This window comes from Centropristis striata, chromosome 3, assembly GCF_030273125.1.
Source record: "Centropristis striata isolate RG_2023a ecotype Rhode Island chromosome 3, C.striata_1.0, whole genome shotgun sequence".
NCBI lineage: Eukaryota > Metazoa > Chordata > Actinopteri > Perciformes > Serranidae > Centropristis > Centropristis striata.
This window is the reverse complement of record NC_081519.1, coordinates 9387671-9413644: the sequence shown is the minus strand read 5'-3', so window position 1 is coordinate 9413644 and position 25974 is coordinate 9387671. Positions and strand designations below refer to the sequence as shown.

The window sequence follows — 25974 nt, the reverse complement described above, 5'->3', positions numbered from 1 at the left end:
ATTGAAATGGGTCAATTTGACCCGCAACATAAGAGGAGGGTTACAGGGTAACAGGACGAAAAAATCATCAGGCTTCAATCTCCTCACTGAGTTATGGAGTGGTAGTTTAAGGAGAATTACATTATCCTGGTTTCCATGCAGTGACTAGTCAGCCAGCACATCACTGTGATTTATATCCTCTGATGTACATGTTTAATGCATCTATTTATATGTACGGTACACTGGGAAGATGGATGGCTTTCTGACCAGCCCCAAGGGCTCTTTGGGCAGGACCTCTGCTTGAGATGGATGATGTTAATATTTCTAGCTACAAAGTCACTCAAACAACTACAAAGAGACACAAAACAACCATAGAGAGTCACAAAGGGGGCCACAAAGAGACACAGATTGACTGCAGGGAGATGCAAAAACTACACAAGATGTAAATGTTGCATGACAACAAAAAGATGCAAAACAGCGACCAGGAGAAGCAAAATTACAAAGAGATGGACAGCGACCGCAAAGGGACACAAAGGGACTACAAGGAGATGCAAAACAACTCAAAAGACACAAAATGTTGCATGATTACAAAGAGGTGCAAGACAACTAATACACGCACAAAATTACTGAAAATAAATGCAAAAAAGAGACACAAAGAGAAGAAAAACAGTCACAGTCTTGTTCCCATATAGAGGTGCATCTCAAAAAGTTAGAACATCATAGAAAAGTTTATTTATGTCAGTAATTCAATTCAAAAGGTGGAAATAACACATTATATAAATCCATTACACACAGACTGGATGTAATTTATTTCATTTCCTCTAATTATAATGATTATGGCTTACATTTAATGAAGGCCTAAAATTCAGTGTCTCAAAGATAATTGAATATTACAAAAGACCAATTTTAAAAAGTATGTTTAATATGGAAATGTTGGCCTCTGAAAAGTATGTCCATCTATATGCACTGAATACTTGGTTGGGGCTATTTGACTTGAACTACTGGAAATGGACTGTTCAATGATATTCTAATGCATTGAGATGCAGCTGTATGAAGGTTGGGGGGTTGTTTTACATCTAAATACCAAGGGGCCTGTTGTCTCATCCCTCCATGGCTGGAAAGCATGTGAGGAAGCTTTTTCTGCAACATACAGCATCTTTAAAATATTTTCAAAAAAGGATGACAAATATCTGAATAGCATTTCTCTTTATTTCTGGTTCATGTATCAGGACGCCACAGGTCAAAAAGCTTTATTGATTCGATCCCACATGAGATTTTTTTACATTCAAGATGACAGTGACAGGTGAGCACCTCTGTTCTATCTTTGTTCCCTTTTTCCTCTTTCTGCTCGATTAGGACACATGCTCTGTGTGAGTTTGCAAATGTGTTTGGTTCAGATAACAGTCTAACAATGGTGGGGTTAAAATAGCCCACCAAAGGGGAAAACACAGCTATTTGCTAATCTGCAGGGAACGCACAGACAAACAGAACGACTCGTATGAATTCAGATCCCACCATGGAGCTGGAACCTGCAGCGGTTTCAAGGACGCTGTCATCTGAGAACACAGACTGCGTAAAGGGATTTGAGATCTCAGAGGGAATAAAGTGGAATTGGTCCCTTATGAAAATATTATGCATTACAAAAATATCCATCCATGGGTTTTCAATGGAAAAAGTAAGAAATGTATACATATACAACATGAAGTATAGTCTCTGTCTCTGTGGTGCTTCAAAACCATATTTTCAAACATTTAATCTCACCTGTATATGCAGAGTACGCACACACACCAGCAAAACACTATGATTATACAAGATCAAATCCAGGTTTGTCCAAACTATGGTGGTATTTGAAGGAAATCTTGAGGAAAATTTAGGACAAAATGTTAAGAAAACACTGAGACCTTGATGTACAGGAGTGAAACAAAGAGCACTCTGACTCAGTCGAGGCACTCCTTCTCCTGAAAGGTAAAGTGAGTCCATTTGTCACCGCAGCTCATTTTACTGCTCGCTCTCCTTCAGCTGATCCAGGCTATTCAGCCGATGTGCACCCTCGTGTAGTGTGGTCTCGTGGAAACTGGCCATCACACCCTGAGAGGAAAAAAAGTTCATTTTTACAAGTAGTGTGGTTTAAATGTGCATTCCTGCTTTATATTACAACTGTACATTGCTTCAAAAAGATTAAGTAGAGGATCATGTACAGTGAGTGGGTCATTATTGGGAAATAAATCCTTATAGGTTGCTGCAGTTAGAAGGCTTGAATCATTCTGAAGGGGTGCATTATGAACCGATCTAACTGATTTAGAGTTTTTTTTCCTTTTTCCACTGAAACAGCCGCCTTTCTTTGACTGAAACTGGGCTGATAAGAGCGCTGAGAGTGAACCAAAACAGTTAAGTTTTGGGTGTAAAACCAAGCAACAGACTCCACGTGAAACCAAGTGCCTTAAACCTGCATTATTTCTCATGGCCTGCATTGGTTGCAAAAAGGAGTCTGATTGTATGGAAATCTATGAGAAATTGACCCTACTTTCAACTTAAACTGTATTACCTGATTAAACATTCTCATGATGAGTTTATGGTGTTTTTCTATACAGCTTGATAATCATTTTTATAATCGATGGTCCCATTTTGAGTAAATAAGACGATAAAGAAGGGTACGGCGACCTGTCCGTGTTTTCATCTTTAAACTCTTTCACAGTTTGTTTTCAGTCCATCAAAGTGAATTACAACATTTTGGTTGCCTAAAATTGTTGTTTAGCATTCAGATGCACTAAAAGACAGCTACTACATTTTGTTGTAACCAAAACTGTAACCATTAACGTGGCGTGGTCGGTGGCATTACCATTATGTTGTAATTCAGAGGTTACTATGCTAATAGTACTTGGCCCTACTGGTCTGTTAACCTGTATAACCTCTAAATCTTGGCCCTCTCATCCAAATATGGTCACTTCTGGCTCCAAAAAACAAAGTGGCAACAGTAAAAATGCCAAACACAGGGCTTCAAAATGGTCCTCCAATAATCAATGAGCTATATCATGGTGGTTATGTTCACTTCTTTTTAACTGTCTCTGCGTAAAACTAAAACAATGAACGAAATGACAAACAAAAATCTCCTTAGAGCTGAAGGAAATGGTGTGGGCTGATAATTATTTCATGTGACCCCTATGATATAACACCTGGCCATTTGATCAGTTGTTGATATAAAAATATTGATCAGCGTAGTTTTAAAAATGATGTATAAGGTTCAAAAGTGTCTATTTGTTCTCAAATTCTGAAATGAAACACAAAAAACACAACAATACATTACAACATCAAGGTTATGTTTAAACCTGATTGGTGCTGGATTTTGCAGAGATAAAACTATGTATTATGAAATAAAAATGTCATGCTGTATAGAAATGTCAGAGGAATAAGGAAAAAAAAAAGATTGTATCTAAATGGGAAGCCTGCCTGGTCTCCTGCACCTACTGCAGGATGGAAACACTGCTGATCCAAAAACACAAAGAGGGACAACAAGAGAGCAACTTTGTGGAATCGGGCCAGATAAGCTCGTCTTATATGTGATCACCATTTCCTCTTCTTGGTGGAAGTCTGAGAGAATAAGATAAAACAGCAGGTCAGTGTTTTTTTCCATAAACTGGACGACTGAATGACACCGGCTAAAGATTAGGTCGACCTGGTTTGTAAATCCACGCAGAAACAACAACAGGATATTTGACAAAGGCAACCAGAGAGTCGTTTCCCCTCATCACCGTGATCATGACAACAAACTGCCTCAGGCTGCTGACACAAAGACAGAATCTGATCCAACCGATATAAAAAACAGGGTTAATGTTATTATTACTGTGTACAACGAAGACTTCACAGGGTAGTTATAGAGTGTGTATCGGTCCTAAACTTAATAAATGCGCATCACTGAATCAGTGAAACAACTTTACTCAAAATTATTTCCAGTTTTGACACAGTATAACCTACTGTTGGCTTTTAAACTCTTCGAAATTAATTCATGGTTTTACATATAACAGAGCAAGTTATTATTGTGAAAGGAGGCTGAAAAAGAAAATTTCCCTTCCCTTGTTAAGAGTAAATGAAACCAAAAACTATTCTAGTGGTTTGATAAAGTACATTTACATTTAGTCATTTAGCAGACGCTTTTATCCAAAGCGACTTACAGGAAGAGTAAAAGCAAACAATCAAGGTATACGGCAATAAGAGCTATTAGTGCATCAATAAGTGCTAGTGACAATTCTTTGAGGAGTAGAATTATCGTGTGGTGCTAGGAGAGAAGATGCTCTCTGAAGAGATGGGTCTTCAGGAGTTTTTTAAAGGTAGAGAGGGTAGTATCTAGTATCTAGGTGTACACCTGGATAATAAGTTAGACTGGTCCCTAAACACAGACGCTCTCTACAAAAAGGGGCAGAGCCGCCTCTTTTTCTTAAGGAAGCTCAGATCTCTGGACATCTGTAGTAAGATGCTGCAGATGTTTTATCAGTCTGTGGTGGTAGTGTGTTGTTTCATGCTGCAGTCTGCTGGGGAGGCAGCATCAGACAGAGATGCAAGGCGGTTGGACAGACTGGTCTAAAGAGCTGGTTCTGTGGTTGGAGCCAGGTTGGACACACTGGGGGAGGTGGTGGAGAGATGACCTGTCAAGATGTTGGAGGCCATCCTGAAATACCTGGATCATCCAACAGCAGTGGACGGCTCCTCTCTCTCCGTTGCAGGACGGAGAGATTCAAAAGATCCTTCGCTCCTACAGCCATCAGACTGTCTCATTCTTCAAGAGTTACCAGACTAACTGAATGTCCCCTCGGGGATAAATAAAGTAATTTAGATTTTTTGATTTGATTTCATACCATTAGGTACCATTAGGTGTTTTTTTTTGTGGTGAAATAAACACTATAATTGTGATGTTACTACTTCTACTTATGTATTTTAATACACCTTTCACTGCTGTGTGAGGTAAGACTGATGTACCTGCATGCTGAGCTGGCTGCAGGCTGGCAGGCCGTTGGATGTCTGGTGGGCGGGTGTCACCTCTGTGCTCAAACTGAGCTGCTGGTGGGAGGGAAGTGGAGGGAGAGCTGCTCGAGGTGTCGCAGCACAGGGATTAGAAAGCTTAAAAGAGACAGAGAAATCAAAGAAAGGGGATATCAGAGAAGTAAAACTGAATAAACGTGCAGGAATGTGCAGGAGGGCGCTGCTGCACACTCACCACCTTCAAGGCCGGGCTGTGGTGTGGAGGATGCAGAGAGGGCAGGGAGGTGTTGTAGGTCAGCAGGCAGGGCGGCTGTCGTCGCTCCATGGATGCAGAAGAGTGAGGTCGCAGGCCGGGTGCTGACGCAGTGGGAGACTTCACGTTCCTGCCCAGGCTGTTTGACTTGCTTTCCCTGCGTTGGTACTCTATCGGAGACTGCAGGGCTGCATCGGGCAGGAAGAGATGTTACATTACTCAAACTCTTTAATCTTTAATGTTTACTGAAGAAACGCTGAGCTCGGATACCATTAAGGAAGTTCCTCTGAGTCTCTAAGATCTGCACCACGTCGTCGAGCCAAGCTTGCTGTATTTCCGGAGATGATGCCTGCATGTTGAAGCACGTCACGCTGCCGTCAGTCCCGCGGGAGGTCAGGACCAGAGAGCACGGATCATTCTCAGAGTGCTCCTCCACGCCCAAACAGCTGACCTGAAGCACACAGATTTGTTCAGAAAAAACACTAAAACACAAAAGGCTTTAAAGACATTGTAGTGTCACAATCACCTTGATGCTGTTTTTAAAAGTGTACCCTGGCAAAGAGAAGCCCTTTTTCTTATCAATCGGCTCACTGAAGATGACCAGCTGCTCAAACAGGAAGACCCTCCTCTCCCTCGCTCTGGACGGGAAGCCGCTTTCCTGCTCGATGACCGAGAAGGTATCCTGCTGGAGCAGCTTCCCCTGAGCCGTGATTTTCCCCTGAATCAGTCAGAAATACCATCACAGACTGTAAGTCTCCCTGGATATATGTTTCATCTGCGGTGAAGGACAGGAAATGATCTGCATCTCACCTCAAAACCTTGAAGCCTGCCCACGTTCATCATATCATTACAGCGTTTTGGCACGAAACACATCACCTCCACCGCCCTCTGATGGGAAACAATCAGGGAGTGGAAACACAATTTTGTGATAAGCCCAGAATAGTACTTTACACATTCAGCTGCCAGTTTATTATGTACACCACACACACACACTGAACTGGTTTAAGTGAGTTGTACCTAATAAAGTGGCAGCTAACTGAATATGTATGGACATTCTGTAATGATCTCGTACCTGCAGTTCTTCAACATCTCTTCCTGCTTTGTTGTAATACTTCAGAAAGTCCTGGAGTCGTCAGTCAGAGAGAATTAAAACACATTAAAAAAATCACAGCTGCAGCTATTACAGCATAAAATCATACATTCTATTATATCAAACTCTCAGTGTAGAGCCCTGGCTTCAAAATTGTTGTTTTTACTAGTTTCCACCAAAGTAAGCCATTTCTCATGTTTGCCCTATGAGGCAAATACATGCTATCAAATGCTGCTGTATTATGGGGCACTGCAGTGTTTGATGCAATGCAATCAGTTTGGTTTCTAATGGTTGACATCCCTGAATGCACACATTCCTTTCTTGCAGACACAGCACCATGCATGCAAATACAGAGTCATGTCAAACTGTAAACCTTGAGCAGCAGTTGATATTTCATGATCCTCTGAACAGGTTTGATGAGCAGATCATTAAGCTGCAGCCTGTGACCCAACTGCTGCCTGAGATCCTGCCGGGTGACAGAGAAAGAGAGAAAGGGGTCACATTAGAAAGTCTTTAAAGAACTCCAGTAAAACTGGCTGTAGTACTATGGATTACTCACCTCAAAGTATGTCTCAATGAACTCAGAGACAATGTGCTCTGATTTGGGTTTGTTCTGACAGTAAACCACATACATGTGAAGACGGCGTTCCTGAAAATTAAAGAATCATGTGACAATTATTCAAATTGAATGTGTGAGTGGCAGCGTGACGAACAGACAGAGGGACTATTAAGCCCCTCAGTTTTCTCATGTACCCATTTTTGGGGGAGTTTTGTGAAACCAAATCTTGCCTCATTAAATAGTTCCAGTGGCTGAGAAAGAATGGTTTAATTTGTTGTGGCTTAATTAGACTGAGTGAAGCGGATAGAGAAGCTGAGCTGGAAAAACTGTGCCAAATCAAAATATTTTTCAAATTTTCTCCAGTATTTATCTCCTGTAACAAGACTGTAAATCCTGAAAGGGAAATGTACAAGTTTTTGTTATGTTTAACAACACTGAATCTATGTGTCTCATCGGCAGTTATTCGTTTTTGTTTATAATTCCCCTGGGAAATTCTGGTATGTTATCCCTTTTATAAGAGACCCCACACTGACTCTCACTGCTGTCTTTAAGAGCTCTGTTTTAAAACTAGAGCAAAGAGTGAAGATATTGCTAAAGCTCCCATTGGCACTGATGATTTTATAAATCATGTCAGTAAGAGGTTGATGTAACACTTAAGTTGGGCTAGGTTTTGACGAAAGAAAAACTGACATGGGCATTTTCAAAGTGGTCCCTTGACCTCTGACCTGACGATTTCTGAATAAAAATGTGATCTATGGGTAGACACATGTCTGTCCTTTATATACAGACCACTATATGCTTAATAGTGGCATCGATCAGCAACTGTGACCGGGGCGCAGCCATTCCTCGGCTGTAACGAGCCCGGTGGAAATCGGGCTTTACAGCATTCAATTGTGTGCAAGAATCATGCCGTTTTCCTCATGTAGTAAAATGTGATATTTTGCTTTTTGTATTTGTTTATTTTCTGCATATTGTGGTCCCTAAACAGTCACAGTTTTTTTCATGTGTGATGATGTTAGACCCCACAGTAGCCATTTTATTATAGTGAAAGCATTTTTGAAACTTGACCTCACTGTATAAAATGACCTGTTGTGACCTCTAGGATAATCACAGCTTCATAAAACCACAAAAAAGAGACCTAGAGTATTCAGATTATGCTTTCCTAGACATGTAGACAATAAGGGGGTTTCTCAGCAAAGAAAATCATAGCTATGATGTTCCTCAAGGTCTTGGTGTCTAAATGTGGCATTCTGGGTTTTTTCTCGAATTCTCGAGTGGTAAAAAATGGTTAAATTTAGCACAAAATCTGTGTAACAAATGGTATCAACCCAAAAAAGGCTGCAATCGCTTATGAGACGTAATTAAGCATGGAAATGGCCTTCATATACTCATATCATAATGAGTAAACTCTTATATACTCTCATCTTTCAACATTTGAAAAGGTGCCTAACCTAAACAAAATGTTTATTACACAAAACTTGACACAAAATAATACTCCCAAAGTATTTGAATATATTTATGTCAAACTGCAGAGAGATTATTTTCCTTTTTTTCTTGTGGAAGGACCCCCATGCACCCTGCTCTAATTATTGCCCCTAACCCTAACCCCCCCCCCCCCACACACACACACACACACACACACACACACTGAACTGGTTTAAGTGAGTTGTACCTAATAAAGTGGCAGCTAACTGAATATGTATGGACATTCTGTAATGATCTCGTACCTGCAGTTTTTCAACATCTCTTCCTGCTTTGTTGTAATACTTCAATGCTTTGCAGATTTTCAGATGCAGCTCAGCAATCTGCAAAGCATTGAAGTATTGAAATCTGCCCCTAAAGATCCCCTGTAGCTGCCTAAAAAGACAAAAACAGGTCTACGCTGGGTCCTTAAGGGTTAAATGGTCTGTTTTCTCAAAGTTCAGTGTTAAATCACCACCTATGAAACTTTGAGGTGTGCGTGAATACTTTTTAAAGAGGTCTGAGATCTGTAATTCCAGCTAATTCGCATTCTCTGTGGAGCATCTTTAACACTGATTGTCAGCTTTGAGAGCTGATTATTACAAGACCGTTTATTCTGCAGCAGCACCTGCAGACTGACGTGAACTGCATTATAAAGACACATCTGGATGTCGGGCCGGGGGTCCAAGGCTTCACACACTGAGCTCTGATCTGAGAAGCAGCTGCAACCTGACTGAAACCACACAGAGAGACTAAAAAAGAACTTCTCGGCCACATTTATAACTCACTGATCTGTAGACTCACATGTTTGATGAAGAGCTGGGCCAGGCTGTCTGGATCACCCACACATTTCTCCAGCTCTCCCAGGAAATAACTGTGTGGCACAAAGCAGAGAAGGTCAGGCAGGAACAGTCATCCAGCCAAACGCACACACATAGACACACGCACAGGAAACAAACAGCCACAGGGGATGTTGAACCGTCATGAAATTTGAGGAGCTCAAAATAATATGTGTAAACCATAAGAAACTGTTAAAATTCTGAGGAACTAAGAGAGGGAGGAAAAACAGAAGAGACTGACTCACTCTTTATGCCAGTCATAGATCTGGTGGATGTTTCCAAACACAATCCTGTCCTTCCCTTTCAGGTCCTCGGGAACTCCCTGATTGGTCATGGTGCCCATGTAGCCCTACACACACGCACGCACACACACACGCACGCACACACGCACGCACATGCACACATGCACACATGTCACCAATCAAATCAGAGGTTTCCAGATGGAAAACAAAAGACATTAATCTTGCAGAATGTTGCTGATAAAGGAATCTCAATTGTGTGCATAAATGTCATAAGCAGATTATTAACAGCTGGAAGAAAGACACACCTGCACTATGAGTCCGAGATCTTCCACATACAACCTTTCTGTCTCTATCAGCTCTGTCAGCACATATCTGAGAGAGATTTTAAAAACAGCAAATAAAGGACATCATGAAATAGAAATGTACGTTTCAGAAATGTAAATAAATGCTAATAAAAGTCGGGAAATATGCTTATTAGCTTTCTTAAAGAAGTAGACTGATACCACTGTGATGTTTAGTCTGGTAAATATTAAAGTCACTCCGAAGAACTTTAATTTTGTGATGATTTTGGCGGCCACTGTGGACAACAGCGGTCTTGTTTCCATGAGCACCACAGCTTTGTGTGGTTAAGACCTGCAGCTGCCAGACTCCCTTTAGAAAACCTTTTGTTTAATCGCAAGGTCTGACATTCTGCCTCAGCACACAGAATCAGAGTCGAGGACAGGCATTAAGAATATAGAAATAGTCAATCTATTTGCTCATAGTCTGTTTTTGTAGGTTATATAGAGGCATCAGTATAAAACTGAGACAGTTTTGTAGCCAGTTAAACTCCTTGTAGTAACTTTAAGCTACAGTCAGGAGACAGTTAGCTTTCTTAAGCATGAAGACTGTAAACAGAAGGCAACAGCTTGCCTGGCTTTGTCCAGAACAAATCAAATCTGCCAACCAGCACCTCTCAAAATCTCTAATTCAAACATGATATCTTGTTTGTCTAATATGCACAAAAACAGACAATTCACTGGGCGCGGTGACTTCCTCAAGTCTCCGCTGGGCGCTTGACATCATCACAGTGACATCCAGACTGCAGGAAGTCACTTTTTCAAGCCGGAAAACTGCTCGTAAGACACAACTTGCTGTTTTTAAATAGTTCTTTGTATGGATAAAAAAATTGTATAGACATATCCACTTTGGAGTGGATAGACATAAAGACAGATACCAGTGCACTTATCTCCTCGGGGCTGAACAGTCGTCCTTATCTTGCCTGCAGCTGGTGCAGAATGCTGCAGCCAGATTTGTAACTGGTACCAGAAAAAGACACAGAATAACACCAGCAGCTGCATACCTGACTACCTTTCAAATACAGGATTGATTTTAATTTTTTTTTTTTATTGTTTTTAAAGCCATACAGGGGCTTCCCTGTGTAAATTTCAGAACTTCTGTGCCCCTATTCGTATAGTGGGCGGCTGTGGCTCAGTTGGTAGAGAGGTCATCTACTGATCGGAAGGTTGGTGGTTTGATCAAGTGTCCTTGAGCAAGATACTGAACCCCAAATGGCTCCCAATGCTGTGTTCATCGGTGTATGAATGAACTCCCAATGGTGACAGGTGGCACCAGTGTGTCCTGGTAGGCCCTAACACCAGTATGAATGTGTGTGAACGGGTGAATGAGTGTAGTCTGTAGTGTAAAGCGCTTTGGATAAAAGCGCTATATAAGTGCAGTCCATTTACCATCCATTTACCTATTCAACTCTCAGCCTCTTAGATAAAATTACTTTTAACTGCTCAACAATTAAGGCTAATGGGGTTAAGAGACAGCGTGTCCTAGTGGAGGAAGCTCTAAAGCTCTGAAATAGCCTCACCTTTCATTTAAACTATCCCCCTCTGTGGCCTTTGGTTCCTCCCAGTGGTTTTAATATTTTAATATTTTATTGATGTCTATTTTGCACTTTATTGCTGTGTGTTTAAATGTGCTATATAAATAAACTGCGTTTGATTTGATATAATGTGTTAATCAGTTAGTCCCCTAGTTCCAGTCCTAGTCTGAGCTAAGCAGACATGAAAGTGGTTTCAAGCTTCTCATCTAACATTTAACTTTAACGCTAGAAAGCAAATAAGCATGTTTCCCAAAATGTCAAACTTCTTCTTTGATCTCGAGGCCGACACCTACATGCTCTTCTCTAAGGCAATGCTTCTGTCCTCTTCACTGTCCACTGTGGCCGACCACTGACTGGCTGAGTCATCCATCACACTGCTGCTGTCTTCCCCTTGGAGAGTGTTGATGCTCGATTTTTGACTCTAAAACACACAAACAACACAGTGCAGCATCTGTAAACATCACTGTAACATGTTATGTAAGAGGAGACAGACAGAGAGGCATCATGTTCTCTGTAGCAGTGGAACACAGTGAAACACAGTGAAAAGTAAACTTTCACAAGCACTGTACGGAGGATTGCTTTTGAGGTACATAACTAGTATTTCCATTAACTCCACTACATGTATTGGATAGCAATAGTTACTTATCAGATTATGATTATTCATTAAAAACATTATCATCTTATAAAATACACTAAATCGCTAAAGTTTAAACCAATGCCTCCTAAACTTTTTGACCCTTGTGTGACCCCTTAAAAAACCTAAGGCCCCTTGCTAAAATATAGATGTCTGAGTTGTTAGCAGTTTTACCAAAGACAGACTTGATCTCTAAACCTGTCAGGCTTTTTTTAAAGGGTCAAGATATTCAGTTTTCCATTACTTCAATAAATATATGAAATATATGTGCCAGACTGACCCCTCAGATTTATCTTGTGACCCTTTGGAGGAGCCAGACCCCCATGTTGGGAACCACTGGACTAGACCAACTACGACACTAAAATGCTTCTTACAGATTGAGGCATCAGTATTCATAAACTAAAATACCACATAATGAATTATAATATATATATATTTTTTCTTGCATAATGTGTACTTCTAGTTTTGATTCTTTAAGTAAATTTTGCTGATATTACTTTTTCTGCCACAAGGGTCTTTAAACGTGACATCTTGAAGTCGTGTGGGATCATGGGAGCTGATGTTGGTATAAACACTGAATAAAGCAGTTTTGTGATAAAAAAAAAATCAGCATTTCTCCAACAGTGTTCTGCAGACAAATGATGTCCTGGAGCCGGTCCGCCACTAACATTTGTTCAGCTTGTTTCTTTGATAACTTAAGATTCAGACGTTCAATAATTAAAATCAGTCATCTGCAAAAAAATAAAGTTAAAAAACGACCAAGTTATTATAAAAATGTGTCCTAAAAACAGTATAAAAAGTCAGTTTATGACAACATCTGGCCAACAACCACACGCATGTGCGCATTTTAAAATTACACAACCCGTCAAACCAATAAAAGTTAGGAATTGAAGGACTAAGGGACTAATGAAGTATCCTTAAATTGTTGTATCGGTACTTGAGTAAAGGATCCAAGAACCTCTTCCAAGTGCTTTGGTGCAGAGTTATTATTAAATTATTAAGCTTCATCTACTGCACTCCCTGACCCAACCAACACACATATGTAGAATATATAGAGATGTATATAATGGTGGGGAACAGTCAGTAAAGCAATTTTATGCTCCCTTTTATGATGCCTTTTGGAAAGTCATGCCCTCTCCTAAATCCCAAGTAACCTAAGAGTAATAATCACTTTTTAATGTCTCCCCTCGCTGCTAAAGGAGACTGTTGGGCAGAGAAATTTGGAAAAGTAGACTCAGGCCTGACAGCTGAAGGTGAAAAATTAGCTCCATTCGAACAATTTGTCCAGTCAGATAATAAAGGTCATGGTAACGGGCCACAGTATGGAGATATGTTATATAACAAATATCACTCTTCACCTAAAAGCTCTATAATCTAATATGAATTTGACTGTAATCCCCCCGACATACTGTAGTCTCACCACATTTTGTTCTCTGCCTCAGTGCATCGGATGATAATCCTTCTGCTGAGTCAGTTTTTAGGTCAAATATGCACTCTGTTTATTTTCTCTTTTTCTTTTCAGGGTCACTCTTTATTGCTCTCTCGCTCAGTCTGAGTCGACTGTTCATGTCTTCACCCAGCAGACATCCTGTCGATGAGAAACATCTGAGGCTGATTTAAACCTCATCTCCTCTCTGGTTCTGATCCACGAGTCAGCAGCCACTAAAACTTAGCTTGGGTTGCCTGTTGCTCGAAAATCTTTCCTTGTCTCTTATAGTAATTTCTCATTAGCTAGGAATCCATTAGGTCCTCTGAAACCAGAAGGAAGATATGGGTTCACTTCTATGCTGAGAGTAAGATTAGAAAATTGATACCGCTCTCATGTGCATAGGGTTGAAATGTTGCTGCAGCCAGCATCCAGTTAGCTTAGCTTATCATAAAGACTGGAAATGGAGGGAAACAGCTAGCCTGGCTCTGTCCAACATAACAAAACCTGCTTAATAGCATCTCTTAAGGCCCAAAAACACCATATCAACATCGGCGGTGACAAAGGCAGGCTGTTGCATTGCCTTACGTCAATTTTGTCTGAGCCAAAAGGTTGAACACGCTGCAGAGACTACAGTCAGCGGCCAACTAGTACGTACATTTTGTGCCTGCTTGAGAGGAAATAACTCTTAATACCAGCAGGTGGCGGTAGTCTGTACCCGCCACTCAAAAAGGGAAACTGTTAGACCCTGGACTACAGACATTCAAACTGTTGTTATGAAACAAATATGAAATAAATCTGTATTTGCCAATCATTTTCCAACCACACTCGCTCACCTCTTCAACAGTTTTGTGATAAACACTCACCTGCCATGTCATTAGCTGGCAAGGTGTACCTAATGTACCCAAGGTGTGGTCTTCTGCAGCTATAGCCCATCTGTATCAAGGTTGGAAGTGTTGTGCGCTTAGATATGGTCTTCTGCATACTTTGGTTGTAACGAGTTACTGTTGCCATTTTATCATCTCCAACCAGTCAGGCCATTTTCCTCATTTTGGCCCAAAGAACTGTCACTCACTGGATATTTTCCCTGTTACATACTTAGTGATACATTCTCTGTAAACCCTAGAGATGGTTGGTAGATCAACAGTTTCTGAAATGCACAAATCAGCTCGTCTGGTTCAAATAACCATGCCACAGTCACTGTCACTAAAATCACCTTTCTTCCTCATTCTGATGCTTTGAACTTCAGTAGGTCATCTTCACCATGTCTACATGCTGAATGTACTGAGTTGCTGCCATGTGATTGGCTGATCAGATATGTGCGTTAACGAGCAGTTCAACATCTCTACCTACTAAAGTGGCCAATGAGTATTTAATTCAATAAAACTTTAAATTACAAAAAAAACTTCTCACTTCACTCTCAGCAAAAAGCAAATGAACATACATTCAAATTGTCACAGTATTGATTTAAAGAGATGATAAGGCTTTCTATTTAATCCATGCAGGACAGCGTTAAAGGGTTGACGAGCCAGAGTAAACATAAAGCTGCAGGTGTCTATGGAATAATATTGTCCTAAAGGGGCCACTGGATTGACAAAGGCTGCAAATAAGGACAGTCATTTATCAAGCAGAACAATGTCAAACAATACTAAAGGAAGTGAAGCAGTCGACGGCCAAGAAAGGAAGGAGAACCAGAATGACAGGTTCATGCTGAGCTGAACGCGGAGGTAAACCCTTTCCTCTAACAGCGTTCACGTACAGCCGGCGGCCCCGAAGCTCCCCCTTCTAATTAGCCCTTTATTGCTCAGGCTGCTTGGGTGTCGTGACAGTACACTCCTCACCCTCGACCCTGACCCGGTTTCAGCCTGTTACAGGCTGCTTTGCTCGTTGATAACTTCCAGATGTTGTCTAGAAAAGGCCACAGGATTGATTCCACTCCGCAGCAGTTTTCAAAAAGTATTCACTACTGAGTTGGTTTACTAGAAAGTAGTCGTATGTAGAATGCAAAATGTGAAAATGCTTGCTATTTATTTGGCACAATTGGTGGAAGTCAAAGAATGTGTGCGAAAAAAGCCTTTTACATGGAAATACAACTGAACAGGATGCAGAAGGACGGGCATGTTCATAGTTTCTGTGTGTTATTTTGACGTTTAGGTGCATGTGTTTCCATCATCTGTACATAATTAACTCATGAGACCTGCGTTACCTAACAAGTGACTGCCGCTCAATTTTTACAGTTAGAAGAAAGGATTTGAAGTTAAGAGACAACATCCACGTCAAGTGTTTCTCTGTATTTGAATCTAGATACATTTTTTTAAATGTGAAAAAAAAACAAAATTGTCATCAGACAAAAGCCTTCAGATTCTACATTCATAAGAAAATATTTGTTTTAATGGATAAATGTTGATTAGTTTGTTTTGTTTTTATTTGATTTGATTCTCTAAACTACTTTGTACCGTAATTATATTGTCCCATCAGAAATACATACTATTTTAAACAATTTCTCATTTTATAGTTGTAATATCGCAGTAATAATGTTTACTATATCTTCCCCAACTTTTATTACGGGTTGGTGGACTGTGTAAACATCAGGGGTGATATAAATAGGTCTACAGTTTATCAATCTTCAGTCAATCAGCTTCACCTACAACTGTTGTGTCTGTTGAGACTATCTTTAAATAGAACAGAGTAGAGTAGAATAGAGTATAGTAGAGTAGAATTGTGTAGAGTAGAACAGAGTAGAGTAGAGTAGAATAGAGTAGAGAAGAGTTGAGTAGAGTAGAGTAGAGTAGAGTAGAGTAGAGTAGAACAGAGTAGAGTAGAGTAGAGTGGAATAGAGTAGAACAGAGTAGAATAGAGAAAAGTAGATTAGAGAAGAGTAGAGTAGAGTAGAATAGATTAGAGTAGAATAGAGTAGAGAAGAGTCAAGTAGAATAGATTAGAGTAGAATAGAGTAGAGAAGAGTCGAGTAGAGTAGAGTAGAACAGAGTAGAGTAAAATAGAACAGAGTAGAGTAGAGTAGAGTAGAGTAGAATAGAATAGAATAGAATAGAATAGAATAGAGAAGAGTGGAATAGAGTAGAACAGAGTAGAATAGAGAAAAGTAGATTAGAGAAGAGTAGAGTAGAGTAGAATAGATTAGAGTAGAATAGAGTAGAGAAGAGTCAAGTAGAATAGATTAGAGCAGAATAGAGTAGAGAAGAGTCGAGTAGAGTAGAGTAGAACAGAGTAGAGTAAAATACAACAGAGTAGAGTAGAGTAGAGTAGAGTAGAGTAGAGTAGAATAGAATAGAGTAGAGAAGAGTCGGGTAGAGTAGAACAGAGTAGAATAGAGTAGAGTAGAGTAGAGTAGAGTAGAGAAGAGTCGAGTCGAGTAGAGTAGAGTAGAACAGAGTAGAGTAGAATAGAACAGAGTAGAATAGAGTAGAGTAGAGTAGAGTAGAGTAGAATAGAGTAGAGAAGAGTATAATAGAGTAGGGCAGAGTAGAATGGAGTAGAGTAGAGTAGATTAGAATAGAGAAGAGTAGAGTACAGTGGAGTAGAGTAGAGTAGAGTAGAGTAGAGTAGAGTAGAGTAGAGTAGAAACATTACTAGAGTCCGTGTGCCTTGCAGGAGGTCAGATAAGTAGCTCTGACAGGGTGGTTGTGCTGGAGAAGGAGCTTCTGGACTCAACAGTCCGTCTTTCGACACCTGTACAACACAAACACAACAAACATGAAAAACAAGAACAAAAAGCGTTTCCTCAGGAGGTTTAAATGTAGCCGTCTGTCTTTCAGTCTCACCGTGTCTCCAGGCGGGAGGATAGTGTAGTTGTTGTGCGGTTCCAGAGGCCTCGGCTGAGTTTCACTGTGGGAAAGGAGCGATGGCGTTCGTCTCCTGTCTGACCTGCACATCTGCTTCTCAACTTTTCCCGCTCCTCCTCTGGCATCGGAGTTCAGCTTGCGGACGGGATTGGTGAGCCATTTCTTGAGGGCGCTGACAGGGTGCCGTGATCCTCCAGACGAGCAGGGGCTGGAGCTGCCTGAGGCCTGGTGGGGCACAGGGCCCACTGACGGGGTGATACTGCCGGTGCTGCCCGCCACAGAGTAAGACTCTGCTGCAGGGGGAGAGAGAGGGTGGGGGGGATTGGGTTAACATACAGCAGCTAATTGTGGGGTACATCCTCTCAGGTCAGATGCTGCAGACAGATTTCTGCACAAAAATGTTGGACAATTTCCTGCGTTAAGCCCTAACTGTAACTTAAGTAGCTGTAGCTACTGTACCTACCGGTCCTAAATCATTATAAACACATCTGTTCTCACGAGGAAGGACTCATAAGTTTAAGTGAAGATTATATAATACAGCTAACTGCATGCATTTGTTAGACAGTGTCTTAAAAAGAGAAATGTCCATGTCTTTTTGATTGAATAGCAGGTCTAGATGCTTTATAAATACTGTGAGAGTTTAAAAAGGCTCAATCCACAGAGAAAACCACCTGTATTCAGAAACTGCCTTTAAACGGCCACCAGGACTTTAATATGTTTGTGATGCCACAACTTAGCTTTATATATACACGATTGATAATAAAGTTGGAATAAAATATTTTATTTTTACTTCTTTCCATGAAAGCATTGTGACAATGTGATTTATAATTGAGAGATAATGAAGTCTATATCTTCCCAAAATGTTGTTAATCAATTCCTTCCAAACAAATCACAATGAAAATGAAACCACAATTAACAGAGGATTGTGTCTGAAAACAAAATTATTCCAACTTTACGGGTGACCATGTATTTACAGAAAGTGCTGCTACTATTCTGCTACAGTCATAAAGAGACAGACACTAAAAGGAGCATTTTAGACAGAGTGAATACAGTATTAAAAAAACAACACATTTTTCAACATTAAAATATGTGAAAATGTTCTGGTGGAAACCCAACACACAAGTTTGAACCAAGCAGCAACCTCTGGAGATGAACAGTGAAGCCATCACGGATGTACCAAAAGCTGCAGTTCCTCGACTGGCCACTTGAGGCTGACTCAGAAATAGGAGTCGATTCTCATTCACTCCCATGTATGGGATTAGAACACTGACATTAATCGTGCACTCGTAATGTGACCCGCGCGCGTGCAAATGTTCGCGTGTTTTTCTCCTTGCAGGCTACAATATTGCTCTCGGCAGCAGAGATGCAGGATAGAAAATTGCTCACGAGTGATTTGAAAGCGCTCGAAAAAACAATATGCGCGCGCGGATGTTTGATTTGCGCGCGTGCGGGTCTCATTACTCATTGCGCAATTTATGTCAGTGTTCTAATCCCATACCCATGTGATTAAAAATAAAAGTCCTTCCTTAGGTCTCTGTAGCTAGACAACTGTACAAGGGTGATTTTTTTTTTTTTTTATCCAACCCATTTTGATTATATTAAGGGTTTACAGGTATGCATAATTAAGGCATGGCTGCTTTGAGTGACAAGCGAGTGACCTGACAGGTAACTAACCGGTGACCACTTTTTTTCACCTTTATTTTCAGTGAGTGATTTTGAAATAATCCAAAACAATTTATGATTATATGTACTTTTAATGATCTGACCCAATGCTGGTTGTGACATGTGGACAACGTGACATTAGTCTTTCATAATTTTTACTACTTCTAAAGAAAGCATTGCTCTGAATCTAATTAAGAGATGGATGTTGAACCATCCGCCTCTCAAAAATAAGATTGGAGAAGGATATAAACTGGAGTGATTTTTTTTCCTGTTGTCACATCTGCACTGAACTGCCCTCATTCTACAGCTCAGGCTGGACCAAGACCAGAGCTGACACTGTTTTACACCACAGCTGGATTTTGTTTCCAGCTTTAAGTCTCTCAGCTATGGAAACTGGTACATAATGCTCTGCCATACTGTTTTAATCAAGCACCCTAACATTAACATTTCACTCAGTTCTGCTGATCGTAGCGAAGTAGAATCTTTCAGGAACCTCATTTTGTCATTTTGGACTCTTTCCAGAAGCCACTATTCCCTGTCAGCACATTTATGTAAGCTGTAATCATAATAACCAGCTTTCAAGAAGCCAGTGGAAATCTGGGTCAGCTATTTGCCAAACTGCCTGATAGTGCCATTAAACAAGATGCCATATTGACAGTGAAACACTAAATAATTTGCTCTTCTTCATTTCATTTCTCCTTTCATTTCAAAATCTTTAAATAAGAAAATACACAAACATAAAGTGCACTGTTGGGAACATTGATGATCATCATTTGTGGTGATTCTATTCAACTACATGTACCGTATATTTATCATGTTAACATGCTGAATGTCAGACAAAAGTTTAGTCTCCTACAAAACAATCGAGACAAGTAAAGAAGATTAAATCCAATCGAGACTGTATTTAAACTAATTTATCGCCTAATTTATCGCCAAGTGTGTGTGTGTGTGTGTGTGTGTGTGTCGGTGAGCGTGAGAAAGAGTGTTTGTGTGGCACAGTGCCGAGGTTTGAACCAGTGGACTATTGGAACAGCAACCTTCCAATTTAATGTAATCCAAAGCCATATAGAGCAACAGTAATCAACCAGTTTAGGAATGAAGAAGAAAGAAAGAGCCAAAAGAAAAATTATGGAATCTAAAAGAGTGAAGTCAAATAATTGATGGAGAGAATGAGAATGGCAGAAAACCGAATTAGCACATCTGCGAGACATTTCATTTAGAAGTCTAGTCATGCTAGCATCAGTCAACATCATCCAATGAATTGTGGCTTTGAAGATAATTGAATGAGAGGATCTGTGGAGGTGGATGTTGAATCAGCTAATGCTAGTGCTAGCTTGATGAGCTCAGAGCTCATTCAAAATGAACAACCGACTCCTTTGTCTCAAAAAAAATATTTTAGGCAACATAAATGTAACAGTTACCTTTTAAGAATTGAAAACACATTGTGGAAGGGTCAAAGTTCAAAGATGAAAACATAGACAGGTCGCCGTGCCCTGCTTTATTGTCTTTTTTACTCAAAACGGGATCATAATTTATTAAATGAGCATCATGTGGTATAGAAAAACACTTGAAATTAGAGATTGAGCCGATAAACTCATTATGAGAACATTTAATTAAGGTAATAAATCAAGAGAGATGTAGGGTAATTGCTCACGGATCAGTGCAGTCCTGCTGGCCAATAGAAAGAATGCAAGTTTGAGGTACTTCTGCATTGGCTTCACATTTCAGACGTGGAAGTTGCACAGGTTACCCTTTATCATCTATTTTATTCTAAATGGGACCAACATTTACTAAATGAGCATCATGCTGTACTGAAGAAGACATGAAACTAACCACTGAGACCATAAACTCACTAGGAAAATGTTACTGGGGTGATGGATGTGCAAGTGAAAGGTAGGGTCATTTTCTCATAGACTTCTATTCAAATAGACTTCTTATTGTAACCAGTGGAGTTGCCCCTGCTGGTGATCACAAATAATGCAGGCTTAAGGCACTTCTGCATTGGCTTCATTTTTGAGACCGGGAGTTTGTTTCTTGGCTAAAAGCCAACATCTGTGTGCTAACATGCTCACAATGACAATATTAACATGCTGATGTTAAGCATGATTACCATCTTATTCTAGCATGTTAGCATGCTAACACTAGTACTTGCACAAGGTAAACAAGGCATGGCTGAGGATGCTGGGTATGTCATTAGTTTTGCAGGTATTTGGTTTTAATCAAAGCATTGGACAAACTCCAGTTATATGAGGACCAGAGGGCTCATAGCAATGGTCCCAGTGCCCCAGAATAAATCCACATTAATCCTCCTAGATCTGAGGTTCAACAATCGCTTCCTTGGCATTTTTAAAACTGGTAACCACCACCCCAGTCTTCCATTCACTGTCACACTGACACTGTCCCTGACCGCCGTCCAACACTGAAGAGACGTATCAGCCAAGACAGCCCAACAAAATCCCTACAATTAACCATAAGAATGGCTTTACTAAATATTACTTTCTGACACCAGATCCTCATCTCTGTGACTCTTATAAGAACATAACCTAACGAAACAAAATTCAACAGAATCAGTTGGTGCAAACATCCAGATGCCCACATACACACACATACACTCATGTCATGATCCTGAACAGAGACAGACAGCTGGTCTCCTTTTTTTATCTATCAAGATCAGGTCATACAGGACCAACAACCACCTAGCCATCTGTCGAAATGATACAAAAAGTGCCCCTTACTGCAGCGTTTTCCAAAAACACATCAACATTTTCTATGAACTGACTCTTAATGGTGCGTAATGGTCATTGTGACGTCCAAATCACCGCTGAGCTGGGCCACTCAGCTTGTCATGTTTGTTTGAGACACTTATGTAATGTGTCATTTTCCCACAGAGCAACAGCTGGGCCACCAGCCGGGCTGCAGGGAGTGTCAGCAGTCTGCCTGCAAGCATGCATGCTGTGAACGCATCCTTGCATGCAGGCTTCATGGACATCCACATTTTACTTAACATTTTCCTCTTGTGTTAACCCTCTGTCCCTGAAACAGTAAATGACAGATGTTAGAGTTACATTTAAATGTTAAGAAAACAACCTTTTGTGACAATTTTTTTACAAATAACTGGGGCATATTTATGTAACTTGTGATGGAGGTGGCTTTATCTGACACTAAAATTCTCTATTTCAATCAGACTGATGGGTGGATTAAGGTTGGGCAGGGTTGATTGTCGCAGCAACCCCAGTTGCTCAGACAACACACCTAACCAGATGGAAAAAGATAGCTGTAAACCGGAACGAAACACCAGCGTAAGGGTTTGTCTCTTCAACAATAATCCTGTGTGTTGCACTGAGACATCGGCATCTTAAACACTGTCAGCAAAAATGCACTGCACTGTAGCACTGTATAGTTTTTGGCTTTTACTGAACATTCATCAATGATTACAAAGCTACAAAGCATCATCAAATAGACAACTGAGTCGTTCATATCCAGCCGTAAGTTCATAAAGGAAATCAAATTCAACTTTGTTTACTCATTTTATTTTGTAATTTACACTTAAAATAAGTGTTTCTTCACACTTTCTTTATTCCTATAGTTAATTTACTGATCAATATGATGACAGCGTGCAGGAGTTCACCTCTGACACACATTTTATTCATCTGTCTGAGACATGCAAATTGTTTTACAATAAATACAGTTTAAGCTCTGTCCTCTCGGCTTGCTGAAGTTGTTAAAACCATGTCCAGGCAATATTCTTCTGAAAAGTGATTAAGTATTTTATACATTCTCTGAGTAGCTCATTTTATTTTCACCCTAGCGTAATTTCAGGTTCTTTATCAGTAAAGTTGCTGTTTAATTCTTTGATTAAAACATGACAGTAGCATTTCATCAATGGACAATATGACGTAATCTGATATAGAATACTCTGAACTGCAGGGGTAGAAGAGTGAATAACTGGGACAATAAGAAGCGGCTGTTGAAAGGACCACTACAGCCATTAGAAGTGAGTACGGCAAACAAGTAGTGGACAGTGGGCTCTTTTTTTTCTAATGCAGTAGCTGTGCTTTTTAACTGTCGCTGCCTAAAGTCCATATTAACAACTTTATGTTTCATATTATTGTTAAAAACAAGCTAGTATATTTGCAACAACAGTATAAAATCCTTGAACAAAACTAACCCTACGGTATTATCATGAGATCATTCTTCTCTTATGGTAATGGTATATCAACATATGTAATTTATTGCATGAAAAGAAGAGTATATACTGTGCTGAATGAGGCCTCCATGACCTATTTAACAACCAAGTCCCTCTCGTTGCTAAATCAGATGGTTGGGAGACAGTTAACTACATCTTCCCCCACTAAACCCCATAAATGGTCATGGTCAGCAGCAGCAGCAGGAATTATTGAGAAGTTGTTGGAGCTTCAACAGCATGATAACACTTTCATGACTAAAGCTTTGCACATGTTACTGCCAGGAAGGTATTTATATGTGTTTGAGAGCTGATTACTGTTGGTGCTTTATTATTATAAATATCATGATTGTAATCAAGCCTAGTCTTTTCAGGGTAAAAGGCCTGCTCCACTTCCTGTTGAAATACTGCCAATGAAAATACCTCTCAGGCCGCACCGCTGTCATTGCCAGAACTACAAATCAGACACTTTAACGTCTCATATATCCACTCAGTCCTAAACAGAGCTGATACACAGTTCATCAATACAGGAGAGTGACAGATTAATAGAATTAAAAACGCACACATGCACACACACATTAATTAATCATCTTCTTTGCACCGCAATAAACTGATGAGTTGTTTCATTACTAAACATGGGAGAGGACTTTTAACATGTGGGTAAAAATATTACAGTTGTGGTTCTTTTTAAAGACTTTTTAAAGATTATGTTATTTGGCACTGTAGTTAATTAATCTAACCAACTTCAGTCCTGATCACAATTACTAACTACTACTGTATTTTTACCCTTTAAATGCCAGCTTGTTGACATAATGCCCCTGGTGTTATGAAAATAAATATATATATATATATATATATGGTTAGCAGCAACATTGATTTTGATGCATTTTTAATAATAATAATAATAATAATAATAATAATAATAATATACAGAATATTCACAAATTTTACAATTTTAACCCTTTGAATACAATGTGTTTTTTTATTTAATAAAAACGCCCACAAAAAATATTATTTTCTGTACACTAAACTCTCAGGGGAATAGCTTTTTAAAGTCTAGGATACTGTATGTCATGGGTTAGCTACAAAATGTATTTATTTTTAAATTGTGCAGTGTTTAACTTCCACTGTTGATTATTTTTAACTAACATCAGGACTGATGATAACTACCAAATATTCAGAATTTTAAGTGAATGATTGGGAACATTTAAAAATAAAACATGTCCATAGTTTTTCTCAAGGATTAAATATTGCTGCTGCTGCTGGTCAGCTGCCACCGCTGCATCACAGAACGCTTCAGTAATTCATATCAAACTGACATACATCAGGCAGTTGAATATAGAGTTAATCCTCTCTGCTGCCATATGTGCACAGATATCAGTATATACTGGATATATAATTGTCATGTCTGTGGTTTGTTTACTCACTTTGCTCTTGGCGTCTGTGACCTGAGCTTATTAGGTTGATTGTATTGGCTTATAAACTATGACAGGAATAATTATGATTAATGTCCCTTCACATCACATGCAAATACATCCTGCGTGTTGACAACTGGCCCAGTTTCAGTTTCCCCAGTGTAGCAGGACATTTAATCTTCCTGCCACCACTTCCTTTTTCCCACGGCACTGCAGGCTGCTGATGTGGCTTCTTACTCGTACTCTGTTGTCATTCCTCATAGTTTTGTTTGCTGCACAGAACACAGAAAAGTCTACGCCATCTCCCTTTAATGAGGATCTGGTTAAGGTCAGAGTTTAGGCTTGAGTTTAGTATAAAAACAGAATAAGTTAAAATATTAAACTTTTTTTTTTTTTTTTTTTTTTGCTGAAAACAGCTTCAGGAAATGATGTCAAAATAATAAGCTGCAAAAAATGCTTTAAAAAAGACCTGTAGAGCTGAAGGCCTGAGTTGATATTTCTCTGTGCAAACAACCATTGCTTATATAATCAGTCATTTGATATATTGTTAATATAACCATATTAATTATAGTAGCTTTAATCAGTTATTGTGCACTTTGCACTAACATCTTTACATATCTTGTATTTATTTGTTCTTTTTTCATCTTTTAAAATGTTTTTAATTTGCATATTAAAGTTATAATCTTGAAGATTTCTGTTTTGTTCTCTTTGGCAGCAAATATTGCCAAAGTGTGTTTTAACCAGTGGTGGAAAGTAACTAAGTATATTTACTCAAGCACTGTACTTAAATATAATTTGGAGGTACTTGTACTTTACTTGAGAATTTCCATTTTATGTAACTTTATACTTCTTCTCCACTACATTTTGCTGACAGTTTTAGTTACTTTTCACATCAAGATTTAAAAAGAAATGAAACCTCATAACAGTATATTAAGTATTTTAAACGAGTCCTACCTTGAGAAGATTCAAACACTGTTTAAATAATGCATCAATAATAATAATAATATTAATAATCCAATAATGTATTTGGAATATATATTAATCTGAGTGGGTCCACTTTACATTTTGATACTTTAAGTACATTTTGATGCTGATACTTTTGTACTTTTACTTCAGGAAGTTTTGAATGCAGGACTTTTACTTGTAGTGGAGTAATTTCACATTGTGGTATTAGTAGTTTTACTGAAGTAAAGGATCTGATTAATTTTTCCACCACTGGTTTGAACCTGTTTTTACTTTTTGGCAGTTTCACAGCTGTATTCCACACTCCTCTTTGTTCATTTGGCCACAATGACCAATTATTTGCATTAAAAATATCAGAGACCAGAAAAAACACTATACCGCTTCACACACATGTCAGCAGAAGAGTGTGTGGCAGTAGATGGAAAACGGTCACTAACTGTGCGCCGGTTGTGATTTTTCCTGAGAAGGTCACTACGGACACACACTCGGTAATACTGTAAATGGAAGGGCTTTCATCAGTGGGATCAATCAACATTGTGGTACCTCATTTAGCAATAGATGGTGACTTAACAGACAATGAAAATCTTATCTACTATAATATTTGAATCTATATTTCCT

At 39.4% G+C, this 25974-nt stretch overlaps 1 protein-coding gene across 2 annotated transcripts in view; it reads right to left on the bottom strand.

The window, feature by feature from the left end:
- Positions 1-244: 244 nt before the first annotated feature.
- Positions 245-25974, bottom strand: part of arhgef25b (Rho guanine nucleotide exchange factor (GEF) 25b) — a 30130-nt gene continuing 4400 nt past the window's right edge. The window contains exons 2-16 of one of the 2 annotated variants that reach the window (XM_059328823.1): positions 17113-17426; positions 16922-17020; positions 11564-11691; positions 9703-9769; positions 9401-9504; positions 9121-9190; positions 6856-6945; positions 6670-6762; positions 6279-6329; positions 6017-6094; positions 5733-5924; positions 5477-5657; positions 5189-5394; positions 4951-5091; positions 245-2067 (exon numbers count right to left, since the gene is read on the bottom strand). In XM_059328823.1, the coding sequence (XP_059184806.1) occupies positions 1978-2067; positions 4951-5091; positions 5189-5394; positions 5477-5657; positions 5733-5924; positions 6017-6094; positions 6279-6329; positions 6670-6762; positions 6856-6945; positions 9121-9190; positions 9401-9504; positions 9703-9769; positions 11564-11691; positions 16922-17020; positions 17113-17426 (1904 nt within the window). In that variant the 3' untranslated portion in view covers positions 245-1977. The remainder of the gene's footprint in view (positions 2068-4950; positions 5092-5188; positions 5395-5476; positions 5658-5732; positions 5925-6016; positions 6095-6278; positions 6330-6669; positions 6763-6855; positions 6946-9120; positions 9191-9400; positions 9505-9702; positions 9770-11563; positions 11692-16921; positions 17021-17112; positions 17427-25974) is intronic. The other variant, XM_059328824.1, reaches the window with a different exon arrangement.